This window comes from Xiphophorus maculatus, chromosome 23 (genome assembly GCF_002775205.1).
Source record: "Xiphophorus maculatus strain JP 163 A chromosome 23, X_maculatus-5.0-male, whole genome shotgun sequence".
Taxonomy (NCBI): Eukaryota; Metazoa; Chordata; class Actinopteri; order Cyprinodontiformes; family Poeciliidae; genus Xiphophorus; species Xiphophorus maculatus.
The window spans coordinates 18,722,362-18,737,141 of NC_036465.1; the positions used below are offsets into that span (position 1 = coordinate 18,722,362).

At 40.0% G+C, this 14,780-nt stretch overlaps 1 protein-coding gene across 1 annotated transcript; it reads left to right on the forward strand.

The window, feature by feature from the left end:
* The first annotated feature begins 2,334 nt into the window (after positions 1-2,334).
* On the forward strand, positions 2,335-14,173 carry reep2 (receptor accessory protein 2). Its single transcript, XM_005795323.2, has 8 exons — positions 2,335-2,631; positions 5,269-5,341; positions 8,161-8,237; positions 9,735-9,855; positions 10,022-10,135; positions 10,612-10,792; positions 11,565-11,728; positions 12,378-14,173. Exons 1-8 carry the CDS (start codon positions 2,600-2,602, stop codon positions 12,447-12,449), a joined length of 834 nt encoding a protein of 277 aa, XP_005795380.1. The 5' UTR covers positions 2,335-2,599; the 3' UTR covers positions 12,450-14,173.
* The last annotated feature ends 607 nt before the right edge of the window (positions 14,174-14,780 follow it).

A 14,780-nucleotide genomic window follows, 5' to 3' on the forward strand; every position in this document is an offset into this window, starting at 1 on the left:
TATGTGGTCTTTTATTGTTTTGTAGCAAGTTGGTGAAAAGCCAGACATACAATCCCCTTGTCTGTTCTTCTTTTATTGTGTTATTTATTCAGAGAAACTGACTCTAGATCAGATAAACCGCAGCGGTGGTAAATTTACAAGCTGATTGGATAAAATAATCTGCTTGGTCTTTGAAGAAACCCCAGTTGGAGATTAACCAATCATGACAGTGCATTTTGTGAACTATTCACAGGTCAATAGAAGTCCAACGCTTTACCCAGGCTGGAAGCAGCTTCTTAGATTCCTGTTGGTTACATGTTCTGGTCTCATTTTTAATGTCTCACAAATGTTGCCTTTAATCAATGGATCCCTGTTTAACACATTGCCACACCAATTAATACTCCGATGCTAAAGACAGGAAACTGATGCTACAGTTCACACAGACTCAACAGATAATACAAATGCCTGGTCCAACGAGAGGGAGATTTCAGCTACAATGTTCAGATAGGGCTCAAATTTGGCATTTATGAAAGCAAGGACAACAATGATCTCCATAGTAACTGAATCTCAATCCCAACAACTGCCTTCTTAAAGGCTGGTTTAAACTTAAAATTTGGGTACCACCTCGTACTAGCAAAGCATACCTAATAAAGTGGCCTGTTTTAATACAGCTTATGACATTTAATAGGAGCAATTCATAAAACTGACATCGTGCTGAAAGTGTATCTTTACAAAATTTATTTTGAATGGAGTTATTGTGAAATTGATAAAAACAGTGGTTGAAGTAAAAGTTTACTGAGGCTAATTTATAATTCATACAAACAAAATACTGCCAATTTTCCATTTTGGCAAAACTAATTAGGTAGCAGATTCATTCTTACATGGGAGAATGGCTGGACACATCTTGCAGCTCTTATGAACTGGAAACATCTTGGTGACGCAGAAAGAAGAGGAAGATCTACGACAATCTGGCAAAAAACCTTCCAAGAAAGATTCTGGTTCACGTCATCGGAAATTACTATGAGAAATATAAAGAGCTTGCCGCCTACTGGACTGTACAGTGTAGGAGGAAATAAGTTGGACTGATCTATAAATAGAAGCTAAGTCTTCCTAAATGGTTACATTCACAAAAACATTTAAACTGCATAAATCCTTAGCAGAATCCTGTTCTAGCTAACTCTCTTTAAGCTGTCAACCTGAAAATGAGCCTGCATAATGAATCTATAACCAAAGCAGGGCCAAGAAGAAAATCTCTTTTTCTGGCCTTTTCCCACGTAAAATAAGTCACACTAAAATGTTTCTACTGTAAGCATTAATTTGATAGTTTGAGGCAATTTATTTGATAAATGGTAGAACATTTTTATATTGCAACTTTTGCCAGGGGGGGCAATACCATATCAGTATGGCATCACCATGGCAGCATGAAGTTATAATAATGATGTGCTTAGCTGTAAGTGGGAAATCATAATTAACAGGAAAAAAATATCTAATGAACCTATATGTTTCACTTAACAAATTGAGTTCCTGAAATAAATTCAACTTTCTATAATCTAGTTTACTGAATGACAATAATTTTAAGTACCACTATTTTAAGATTATTTAAAGGCAATATGAGTTATGTGGCTGCTTAGGATCCCAACACGACTAGGGGACCCTAAGCTAACATGATCATTTCTTTAACATTATTGAGTAATAGAAACTAGATGCAAATACACATGGAAAAATTATTATTTAGTTGATACACAAATAATATGTCAAACTCTTCCTGCTGTTGGCTGCTGCCCATGTTGGGAAAATATAAGACATTAAACTTCTCAACTCATTTATTATAAGTTCAGTGTTTTTCTGCTGATGTTACTTTCAAGTAGCTAAAATAATATGGCACAATTAAATACCACTCTGCGTTTCAAAATCCAAATAGCTATTTTTTGTTTGCTACTCTGCAAGGTTAAAATCAACAGCCACGATAACACTGGAATGATGTAGGCTAATTACATATGAAGCTAAAGATAGCCGCGGTGGCACAGGGGTTAAGCGTATGGATGATTTAATCCTTGACATGGTTGTCGCAGGTTCGACCTTTGCCGCACGTTTTCCCCACCTTCCTGTCTGACAAATGTGAGATAAAGGCCACTAGAGCCAACAAGACATTTTGGAAAAAATAGATAGCCAATATATTACATACAAATTAGTATAGTATCTTAGGAACGATGAAGCATCTGGTTTCTGACATGTTGCTACACGGGGCCTCAAATGGAAAATATGCGTAGGGCCCCAAAAAGGCTTGGGCCGGCCCTGCCTACACTGAGCTGTGAGAGCATGAGGAGGGGAAAACGTGGGGGGGCATTCATAGAGAGAAAGCGACGTTAACCAGCGTGACGCTGCCGCTTTAAGAGCCAGTCCTCCCAGCAGTGGCGGAGAGCAGACTGCAGTAGCAGTTCATCCACATCCTCTGTGGCCGTTCACTCACCTGACAGCGCAGCAGCGTGGCAGACCGAGCCGGACCCGCAGCGGCACACACCGCGTCCTGGAGGAGGAATGGGGGGCACCGAGCCCGCCTGCTAGCCACAATCAGAGTTCCTAGACACGGAGAAGGCTCACGACTCGGCTATCCAGCAGCATGGTGTCCTGGATTATTTCGAGGATAGTGGTGTGAGTATGGGCTGGGCTCCATCTGTTTGTGTCAAAACGTTAGCTACACCATCATCATCATCGTCAACGGCTGCTCCATTCATCGCCATCTGATGCTCAGCAAGGTCCGTCCGTTTCTGCCCAAATGCAGCTGAAACTTTGTAAATAAGAAAACCCCGTGGGCAGCCTGGCGATTAAAACCCGATTAAAGCTGCCGTGGGTGCTCACTTTTCCCAACTCTTGTGCTGTGTTGTTTAATAAGGGCGATGATGCAGCACAATCTGCGTGCTAACAGCTCAAAGCTAACGACGCTGGCCATTTAAAAACAAACCAAAAAGAGAGATTTTGTTGTGCTGGCGGTGAAAAGAAGCCGTTCGTTAGCCAACCTGATTAACATGCAAACCTCGCTGCGGACAAGTAAACGCATACAAAACAGCCTTCAGTGCCCTTGAACTCAATGTTGACTGAGTAAAGGTGGATAAATTCATTTATCCACCTTTAGTTATTTTTTGTGAAGATATATCTGTGTAGCATCATAAACTAGGGCCTCATTCCTCCACCTGGACACACCACATCCCCATACTGTGGATGACTCAACCACAGCCAGCAGCTTCAGTCATCCTGATTTGTTTCCAGGGCAGGCCCAAGAGTATTTGGGGCCCGAATTTGCCTGGGATCCCACCTTCCGGTTACACCGCCCACCACTGACGGGTCATTGAAAGGGTGCTAGTAGTTTTAGCTCTTTATATCGTATCTTAGTAGCTTTACTTGTTTTTTTACCCAACCTTTTTGGGTTCCCAACATTACAGCATATTTAATACTTGACCACACATCAGCTTGTAACAAGATAGGGGGATATTTCTACCTACTTTGACAACTAATGATTGATGTAATCTATTGTAAGCAAATATGATTATATGACTCTATAAAGCGTGGTAGACTTACCTCGGTTTATCCTGAGGTCATAGTCTCCCATATTTTCAACGAGATCACGATTGAAATAAATAGATCAAACACAAATGTAATTTTATCTTCTAATTCACAAAGAAAATGTTTTTTTTCATCACATGCACTTGACATAATTTATTAAATAGATGGCCTTGCATAAATGATCAAAACGATATCTTTTGTGGGCTAACTCGATTGATCTGTCAGTCAAGTTAGAGTGCAGCATTTAAATGCAAACCTTCATATTTACCTCCTTTTTATAATTATCAGTTGGTAATTTTAGCTTCTTAATCAGATTAAATTTTGAAGTATATCAAATTTGATGATTCATAGAATTCGCATTTGAAAGCCGACTTCTGTCTCGGCAGCAGATTAGTTTGGTGGTGTCTGGCTCTGGCTGCTTTAGTTCCTTCCTTACATGTCAGTAATACTGACGGTTTCTTCAGGATTTAAAGGGGCCTTTGGTACAGAAATAATTATCCTTCCTATAAATATTCCTGGATTACATAACAATAACACTGCTAACAGTTTGCTTCCAGCTGACTCCTCTACCCCGCTGTGCCTCAGGTAGTCATGCAATGATTAGGCAGTGTGACCACATATGCATCATAATAGCGTCAACACTTCAAACAGTCGACCGTTTCTCTTCTTTATTTGGCTCTGAACGTGCAGAATGCTTTGCAAAGGGAAAAAAAAAGATTATACTGCTTTAGCTTTTTTATGTTGCAGTTGCACATTTCAACATATTTTTTTAGATGACTCACTTCCAAGTTGCACATAAATTGGTAGCTGGAAGGAAAATGATGCGCAATTTTCAATTGCATTGTTCAAATGATGGAAAAAAGTTTCCATTATGAATATTTTCCAATATTTCTGGTGTGACTATAACAGAATGAATACATTTGCAAATTGTCAAACCATTTGAATAGGCAATACAGCTTCTATGAATTTGAGTTGGACGAGAACGGCTGTATATCCACAGTGAGGTGAGCTTGTGAAATGGAGACAAAGAAGTTCGTATTAGCTCAGGCGACCCACTATCCTTGGGGTCTGCTTCGAGTCTCTTTGCACACAAGACTGAGCAGCTCAGACTCTACTGTATATAGGACAGAAGATCTGAGATGGTAAGGAGGGGGAGAAATGATAAATATGCTCAAACTGGGAGCCCGAGACTCAGTCTGCTACACATTCAATCCCTTAGATTTAGTAAAAGGTCACAAGAACTGACTAATCCAGCACTGGTGACAGCCCTTTTTGTGTCTGCCGTTTAGCATATGTCACATCAGCACAAATCCGCACAAAGAACAAAGGGTGCAACCAGATGCACATCAAAAACGCAGCTCTGTGAGCTCAGAGTCCCAGAGTTGCGCACAAGCCAACACATGGCCTCCCACCCTTGACAGCCCTATCTGTGTGTTTTTCCATTTTATCTCCCTGCACTCTTCCTGACTGTGTGATCTCCATTACTGATTGTTGGAGCAGCCTGTTTTTTTTTTTTTTTTTTGGTTTTCAGCAGCAAAGAAAAAAAAAAAGGCTGAGCTCGTTCAAGAAAAAGTAGGACAAGTGGTGCAGAATGAGCAGCCGTCTTTTGTTTATATAAGCTCAGTGCAAACACTACTCATCTCCATGATTGTGGGCATCCATACCCAGAGGTCATCTTCTCCTGGTGAGTCTCCTCACACTGACCCGAGCTCCTTTCTTCTTTTCCAGCCTCGCCTTTGGGACTCTGTACCCAGCATACTCCTCCTACAAGGCTGTCAAAACGAAGAACGTGAAGGAATATGTGAGTATCACCTCTGGTCATCGAGTGGCAGCGGGCCGTTCGTGACCTCCTTCTGTTCAGTTCTTCCTCCTGGCAGTTTCTGCCCTCTGCTGCTGCCTGCTCTTTTTACAGACATCGTCCCAAATTCAAAGAGTTATTGTACACTAGTAACATTTTAGGGTTTAGGTCGGAATAGGACGATATTGCTTGGTAAGAAATGACACTTCAGTGTTGTTTTTTATATAATGTCAGCCACCTGAATGTTTTATTGACTTCTCTATAGTTCACACTCTATAGTAAAGTGTGTTGAAGACTGAATGCATGACACAGTCAAGATCAGGGGTGGGCACTCCTGGTCCTCGAGGGCCGGTGTCCTGCAACTCTTAGATGTCTCCCTGGTCCAACACACCTGAATCCAACAGCTGAATCTCCTCCTAAGTGCAGTCAAGTTCTCCAGAGTCCTGTTAACGACCTCATTATTTGACTCAGGTGTGTTGAAGTAGAGATGCATCTAAAAGTTGCAGGACACCGGCCCTCGAGGACCAGGAGTGCCCACCCCTGGTGAAGATGGTAAATTGAAGAAACAGGGTGTCGGCTGTTTGAAAATGTTTGGAAAAGGAATTGGACGGTTTTATTCTCAAAGCTTTTCAAGATGTTGGTTTTTTTTTTCTTTTTAATCATGAGGTCAGCTCTTGAAGAGTGAGTCTTTTCTGTTGAAGCCTTTCAGTGTTGTGTTTTTTTTTTTTTCTCCTTGTAATCTACAAAAAAGATTTCTGGCTAGAAAATCTTTCAAATGGTAATGCACTGTAGGACCCAAATAAGCAAAACTGTGGTTTTATTCGCTCTTTAATTGCTAAAACATTGTTCTGTTTGGTCATAAAAAGCTAACAGGGTCTTAAAAGAAACCCACTAACTTTTTCATCACACTGTTGATGGGAATTATAGACCTTTTTATTAAGGTCACAAGCAGGCAAAACCTGGATCTCGTAAATGACACATTCAGCTTCAAATTAACTTTTATTTTGGTAAAGTTACAACATTGCAAAAAAGGAAACGAAGTGAAACGCTATTTTGCAAATCACATAACTTACCGAATAAGGAATAGGCTGAAGCTAAGGTTTATACTTGCCTACCTTATTCATAATCTCAGCAGTCTACAATAGTGAAATGTATCTGTTGTCCATATGCATATATACATAAGCACGTATGCACACATTTATATTTAAATAGGCATATATATACACATACTCGCTCGCATTACATACAGACACGGTAACGCAATATATACGTACATCTATGGTAACATTTACATTGTAAGGCTTATCTCATCCAGTTTCACCTTGACAACTGAAACACACTGAGATTTTACTTTACTTTTCTCTTTAGCATGTTAAAATATTAGCAAACATTGCAAATTATATTAATTCTCTCTTACCTTGAAGTCCTTCCCGAATGAAGACATTTATTCAATGCTCTGTACATTATTTGAAGTATTTTTGTATGTGCAATTTACTTAAATTTTACAGTATTACTTCGAATAAAATGTTTATTAGTTGGTTCACAACACCCCACTTTATTAATAAGCCTATTGGTGTAACATAATAACAAATTGGTCTTGGTAAAGCAAATTTATGCTACATATGTTGGAAGAGACAAAAAGTTTATTTGTAAAAACTTACAAATGAATGAAAGCAACAGAGAAACTGTTGGTGTTCTGTGTTGTTGTTATGCCCCAGTTTAGCTGATTGAGGATAACGCTTGTTTAGTCAACCAATAGTCAGATTTCTGAGGTTCCTACATTGTTATTGCTGAAAAGTTTGGTCACCATTGTTTTCAGATGACCTCACTTCTTTGGCAGATTCATGATCTAATAATGGTCAACACCCAGACACGCGCAATCTGAGGTCCCATGTAGGTCCTGCTTTATGTTGTTTTTAATTTCCATCTCACCAAATCTTTTGTAGATTGAAATATTGCAAAAGGTTGAAACAAGCTATATTTATTTATTTATTTATTAGTTGTGTGTTTCCCTCCTGTCCTGTATTTGTGTGGTGTCGTTAAAAAACAAAACAGAATCCAGTCGGGGCTCAGTACGCTGGTGCTAATGAATTAAAAAGCGTTACTAGGGGAACCCAACAAAAAGGGCTGCAGAGACCCATTCTGCCTTTAGCGGATGGTGTGGCAGCTAAATGGGGTTCCTCCTGCTTACCTCATCGCTGCATCAGTAGGCGATGAGGGGGGGGAGTCGGGAGGAGGAGCTGGCCCTCAGCCTACATTTCTACTGGAGTGCAGTCTCCTCCCGGCAGGTTACTATGGCAACTCCTCGATTGCTGCTCAAGCAGAAGTAGCGAGTGATGGGAGGAGAAAGAGGAAAGAGGGTGGCACCATTTAAAATTTTTTTTTTTAAGCTGATGTTTTGGTTCTATTCCCTCCCTTCCCTGTCTGACTAATTAAATGAGCCGCTTGATGTGGTTTTGTCTTGTGGCTGCACGTCCGTATGACTCCCATTAATGCTCTTAAACAGCCACATTTATTCTCCCACCTCACAGAAAGGTTCACGGCACTGATGTTGCCACTAAATCTGAACCCTCATGTTTTTCGTCAGTGCTAATTTGCCTTCACTTCCTGGTTTTAAAGCTTACTTCAGTAATCTTTTTTTTTTTTTTTTTTTTTTTTTTTTTGAGTCTTATCTGGTGTGAATTAATGAAAATGTATTTTGCTGCTCAGCTTTGGCATGTCGGTAACCTCTGTGTTGCGTCACGCGTTCCAACACGTGTGTTTACATGTGCTGCTTTTCCGATATCCTCTCGTTTCTCACGTCTGTGCGTCTGTCTCTGCAGGTAAAATGGATGATGTACTGGATAGTATTCGCCCTGTTCAGCACAGCAGAGACGGTCACAGACTTGCTCCTGTCATGGTGAGCGAGGATCTTGATCTTGACATGCCTTCGAAGCTTGTAACAAATAACGAGCTTTGCATGACGAGACGTTTGAAGTGCTCGGGTTAGTTTTAGTTTACGGTAATCTTCTTTCTAAAGTTTTTATTTTTTTTAAAGCAGCCAGCTGCTGCTTTTCATATAAACCACTGCTGAAGTTTTGTCTGCTGCAGAAAATTGCTCCAAGGTATTGGGGAGAACTGTAAACATTTTTCTAAAACTAACTCAAAGAAGGTACCTCAAAGAGAGACCACCTAGGTTAGACAGATATCACTTCTATCATAAGATTAAATTAATTATCTCTGTCTATCTCATTTATTTATTACAGTTGAAGAGGAGAAATTAAGCTGGTTGATGTATTTCTAGCAGCTCTAAGCAGGTCATCTTCCACTGTGACCATCTGGAGACAAAAAAAATTTCTCTTTCCTTGCACAGTCAGTAAAACAGTGCAATAAACATAACTTTTAAGACGAAACAAAACTCCCAGGGATGAAGGTTAGTGTGCAAAGAAAGGATAAATGGACAAGTTGCTCAGAGTGGAAGATTAGCTCACTCCAAGCAGTTACTGATGTGCAAAAGACAAGTGTTCACTCTGATGATTCAGCTCAGACGGGCTAATAATAGCATTTTAGCTGCCACTACCAGAATAGCTCACGAGTAGCTTCTCCAAACACATTATGTGGTGCAGTATTTTCATAGGAATTAGATTTTCCTTTTATTCATATTTTCAAATGAAATCTGAGTTAAAGTGTTGGAAACCCCAGCAAAAATACTGGATGTGTTTTCTTCAGACAAAGATCTTCTACTGGCCTCTTTTAAATTTATTTAATTTTGCTTTCATGAATAACTATTTTTCCCTGAAAAAGTTGCTATTTTCAAATAACTATTAAAATAGTTATTCATGAAAGCATTTAAACTCTGAAATCTGCAGTATTTATTAGAAGAAGAAAACGTGTTATGGTACAAACATGTCATATTTACACAAGTGATGGACATTTTAGGTCTGTTGCAAATGTTTTATGAGAACAATAATCACAAACAGTGACCACATCACCTTGAGAGCCTTCTGCTGCCATGCAGATCATTTTGTTTCCAAACATTTGCGAAGATTTTTATTCACTGAAAATGCAGCATTTCCCCCCCCCCCCCCCCCCCCGATTATATCAAATATATTTCAAAGTAAAGGTTATATTATGTCAGGTTTTATGAGCAATTTTTGATGGTATAGTGAATGCACACAAAAATAGACGCAAGCTATAGCACCTCTTGTGTTTATGTTTTCACTTGTAGCTATAATAATGTAAAAGAAATTAAAATTGAGTACTTAAACATTTGTGGAAAAAATGGTTTAGGTTTTGCAAGAAAATCAAGCCCTTTCCCTACATCAGAGTTTTTAATCTCAGTTGTGAGCTCACCTACAGGAGAAGCTTTTAATCCAGCCTATTGTTGAAGTTTCAACTTTTTTATTCCTTTTCTCAGGTTTCCATTTTACTTCGAGCTAAAGATAGCCTTCGTGATCTGGCTCTTGTCGCCCTACACCAAGGGCTCCAGCGTTCTCTACCGCAAGTTTGTCCACCCGACCCTCTCCAACAAAGAAAAGGTAGACGTCTTGAGTCGCACAACAACAATGTAATCCACATCCACGTTAAAATATTCATGTCTGATTCAAGTGTCTTTTACGCTCGTGGTTTCTTCATCCTGACACCCTGTATTGTGTGTCACTTTTTGTTTTTCACCGATCCTCCTCCTCCCGCTGCTGGGTGAAGGAGATTGACGAATACATCGCACAGGCCAAAGACAGGAGTTATGAGACCATGATGAAGTTCGGAAAACGGGGTCTCAACCTCGCTGCTAATGCAGCCGTCACCGCAGCCACCAAGGTGAAGCGTCCAGTCTGTGGTGAACTGTCTTTATATTATTCTTGTTAAAATATATTGTTGCTTGTAGAATCCAGGTTGCCTCCCAGCTTGTGTTTTAAAAATGTGATTTATTTCTCAAGAGAACACAGAGATCAGTTTTTTTTTTTCTTTTACTCTTTCAGTCAAAAGTGTTGAAATGAACCAAAGTTTATCTTCCCACCATGTTTATCTTTCCTGCTGTAGTGAAGATGATTTTAAAAGCGGTAAAACAAGAGATTGCATCTTAAAGTCACCATAGCAACCTTTTGCCTTTTTTTTTTAAAGGTTTTCTAGGTTATTTTTATCAGAGATTCTTATAATTGTGAAACATGTTGCAAGGTTATGCAAAGCATCTAATATCTTTTTTTTGTTGTTGTCAACTTCAGTGTCTCCTTTACAGAAGGCAGAAAAGATGCATTCGTCTCTTAACATCTGTTTTCTTTTCCCATAATGCCCAGGGCCAGGGTGTGCTTTCTGACAAGCTGCGCAGCTTCAGCATGCAGGACCTGACCCTGATCAACACGGAAGACGAGCTGGACCTGCACACAGCCGAGGTTCGGACGAGACGAGAGCACATGGACGAGATGAGCTCGGGGTCCAGCACGCTGCCGCGGGCGCGCAGCTCCTCTGCCCGCCACAGTAAGCCCACAAACATCCCATCAGCCAGGAAGTGGTGCACACATTTACAAATATTAGCAAGCATTAACTGTGCTAGAGAGTGACTTTAAGGACTTTGTTCATTGAAAGCAGGGCGGGTCGTATTTGGGCTGCGAGGAGTCATAGGTTCTTCAGACTCTGCCGCTGGAGGATAATAAAGCAGTCCAGAGAGAGGGGAGTTGGGGGCGGGGTTGAGGTGGGGAGGATCATGTGATTCTGGAGGGAAGAGAGGCTCGGAATGAGGACTCTTTTGTCTCACTGCTGTTTATGTTGTCCTCTATACTGAAACACTGAAGCTACAGGACTGTCTGATATCGGTCAGACACCCAGAAAGTTTCTAAAACTAGAACTGCAAAACAAGCAAAATGTCCAATTTATTTCGCTGTTTGCTGTAGAAATAATTTAATTATTACAAATCAAATTATTTCAGGTTTTATTTTTCAGTACAACAGGTTTCCATAGTGGGGTTGGAGTTAACACAAACATTCTCCATGTTGAGTGATTTCTGAATCTCTGAATCTTTTTTTTCTTTTTGCCTGAAAGCTTTCTTATTCAGGAGCTTGTTTTTAAACATAAACTTAACAACATCAACTTTCTGAACTGCTACAACTTTTTTTTCCCTCATTCTAAAATAAACAAGGTGTAATAATTAGTCTGGTAGAAGGAGAAATCAGAAACAGGTCTTTCTTTTATATAGTTTGCTGATGTGAGTGTAAAATCCAAAGCTCCTGTCTAACTAACCTTCTCTGTCCAGCCCGCTCGTCAGCACCTGTTGCCGATGATGCGTCGTCCCAACACGGCTCTGACCAATCAGACACGAGGACCGAACACTCGGATGATGATCTGGGAGACAGGGGTCCCAAACGGAGCGCCAGCGTCGCCAAGACAACCAAAAAGGTAGCGGCTGTGAAGACAGAGGTAAGAACACACTTCAGATAGCTTGTCTAGGAAGTTTTTTTTTTTTATCAGTTTCTTGTGCGTTTGTCAGGATTCTTTTGGTTTATCACAGATCACTAAGAAGGAAACACAAATGTTTCAACTTAAATTGCTTGTTCAGGGCGGCTCATAAACAATCTGGGAAAGTATTTTTCACGTCTGGATAAGCATGAATAAACAGTAAAACATAAAAAAGTATTTGAATTTAAAAATTTTTTTTTGTATGTTTATCTCTCCACTTATCGAACCGCATGTTTGATAAGATGCCCACTATCTGTCCATCTAGCCATTCATTTTGTCTGTCCATTCATTTATCCATCCTTTCCATCCATCTCTCTGTCCGTCTGTCAATTTACCTTTTCCATCTGCTCGTCCATTGAACCGTCCATCTCCTTATCCTCCCTTTCTTTGGTTTTTGCCAGGTTCATGTCAGCTGAAAATCAGTAGTGAACATCACTATTTATGCTTTTTAACAATGTAATAAAAAGGACTCAGAGCTCTGAAAAGTTCATTCTGCAAAGGGATTGAATGTGTAGGGACTCTAAAGATTTGGTTCTTCTTTTATTTGTTTCTCTTTCACTCTTTCAGTTGATTAACTGAGCTCTTCTTCGCTCTTCCCTCCTTCTGCCAGCCTCAAACCAAGACAGTGAAAAAGGTCACAAAGAAAAAGACCACCACTAATAACGCAGAGACGCCTCCCTGAGTCCTGCTGTCCTCACCCACTGGATCCCTCATCTGCCTCCACCCACAGCCTGCCGTCCCTCCTGCTGGGTCTCCACAAACACATTGGCTTTGTACATTAAGCACTGAAACTGTCACTGCTGCTGGTTTCTAGAGCAAAGTGCGGATGGCGCTTTTTTTTCCCCCCCCCAAGTCACAAAGAAAGCTTCGGCTTAACTGTCCAGCTGCATATTCTGGGTCAATGTTTAGGGGCAGTTTAGATGCAATTTAAGCTGTTTTCTTAGATTGTTTTAAAGTTAGTCATCTGCTCAGAAGTACTCCTGCAGACCGAGGTCTAATTTGTGTTCCCAGTTTAGGCTGTGTGTTCTCCTTTAGATTTAGGCTGCTTTTATTTATAGCAGTGCTGTTTAAATAAACCATCCTTTGCTTTAAGTTTCCTAAAGTTGGGTCGTCTCCTGGCTGTCGATGCGGAGCGTTTGCAGGTGAATTCTTCAGACACGGTTTGCACCTTCATCCTGACTCAGCCACAGCACCACGAGTAGTCGGTTAGCCGTGCAAAACGACACGATGTCAGAGGAGTTTTCAGTGGAAACGGAGGTACTGAGACCAGCGGAAACGCTTTCGTCGGCGTCTTCTAGTTCCAGCTAAAATACAGTTTGCTGCAAACCTGAGACTCTCATCCCTGAAATGGTTTGGACTGTTTTATTCTATATTTTTTGCTTTGTCCCCTTAAATACACCGTTTAATTTGAGCCTGGCTGTGATATGTTCAGGTTCTCATTTAATTTTAAAGTGACTTTCAGGTCAGTGCAGGTGCTTACTTTGTTTATTCAGACTCCATTCTTAGTATTTCCCTCTAATTTGAGTGTTTCTAGAATGCGTCTCTAGCGAGTCGCCATAACGTGACACAGCCGCTTCCACCACAGTGATGGCTGGTTTTCACTGCTAAAGGGGAAACTCTGCACTTTCTCTTTATGGTCGTACCCGGATGTGTGAGGAGACACATTTCTGCAACTTGCTGTCAAACCAGGACAAACATCAGCTGGATTTTCTGATCCAGGTTTTGTAGTTGCAGATGTGGAGGGAGAGTCAGACTTGAAGTAGCCCAACAAACTGCATGGATTCTTCTGGATGCTGTACATTTTTTTTTTTTGCTTACACTTGATTTAACCAATAGGGGGAGACAAACTCCACATTAACTATGGGGCACATAAATAACCCTGACTGTACATACATCATGAGCTTGTTGCCTGGGTTCCCTTCACTTCCTTTCCTGGCCTTGACAAATCAGACGTACTGAGAACAGAGGAATCTCAGGCCTTATCAGAACAGACGTTAGCTCATTAAGATGATTCCTCTGCAACTATTTTTTAATTTTTTTTAAGGAAATCAACTCTTCCAATGAGTCTTTAATACCAATACTGAAGCTTGAATATGATCAGCCTGATTACAAAGTATTCTATGGCAAAGTCAAAAATAAACTACATTTTTGCTCTGAAGGGGTTACATAATCTAAGGACATTTCATTTTATCGCTGCATTTTATCTTGTATCATATTTATTGTTGATTACTTTGTTTCTTATTAGTGTGGCATACAAAGATGCTAATTTGTATATTTGGTTTGTGCCAAATCTTAGAGGCTTTGTGTGAAATGGTCAGCAGAGTATCTGCTGGGACAGTGCTTTCCAAAAAGGTTGCTCATCTGTAAAGAAATGGCAATTAATAAAATAAAGGAAGTTAAATCCAACTCTCAGGGTTAAAGTGTGGTTGAATGTGAAGTACAGTGTTGCTTAAGGTGTGTTTCCAGGAAAGGGTGTATTTTTTTTATTTTTTATTTTAATCTGTAGAAAATGTAAACTATAAATTTACTAAGCTGTGCAGAATCACATTGTTTCCTAGTTTTATTTTATCATTATTGCATCCAAGCTGTTTCTTCATGCTCAATAACATGCTACATTATACCGGAGTCCTGCTGGAAGATAACAGAGAAATCCAACACATTAAAAAAAAAGAAGAAAAGAAATGGTTCTCAAAGTAAAAATGCTCTTCAGATGACTGCAAGTCCTAACAAAAATATGGACATGAGCAAAACTAAGCATACAGTATCCCATTCTTTAATAAAGCTGATATATAGTCAGAAGTAGGTAGTAACTAGTGACATTTGAGTAATGTTTTGAAGAAAATATTTGTAGGAGTAACGATGTTTACTTTCTCTCAAGTAATATTTTTGACACAACGGTACTCTTGAGTACAATGGATGCTCTACGCTCCTGTAGTTACTTCACCTAATAAGAAACATGAATGTTTGAAGTTAAATAGTAGCACAGCTTCAGTGTATTTTTTTCCTCAAGTAG

What these genes read in the sequence shown, in the direction of transcription:
- reep2 (XM_005795323.2), top strand. Translation starts at nt 2,600, where the DNA reads ATGGTGTCCTGGATTATTTCGAGGATAGTGGT. An exon ending in CCGTCACCGCAGCCACCAAG is followed by an intron (nt 10,136 to 10,611) that starts GTGAAGCGTCCA and finishes CATAATGCCCAG; the next exon opens with GGCCAGGGTGTGCTTTCTGA. An exon ending in CAGCTCCTCTGCCCGCCACA is followed by an intron (nt 10,793 to 11,564) that starts GTAAGCCCACAA and finishes TTCTCTGTCCAG; the next exon opens with CCCGCTCGTCAGCACCTGTT.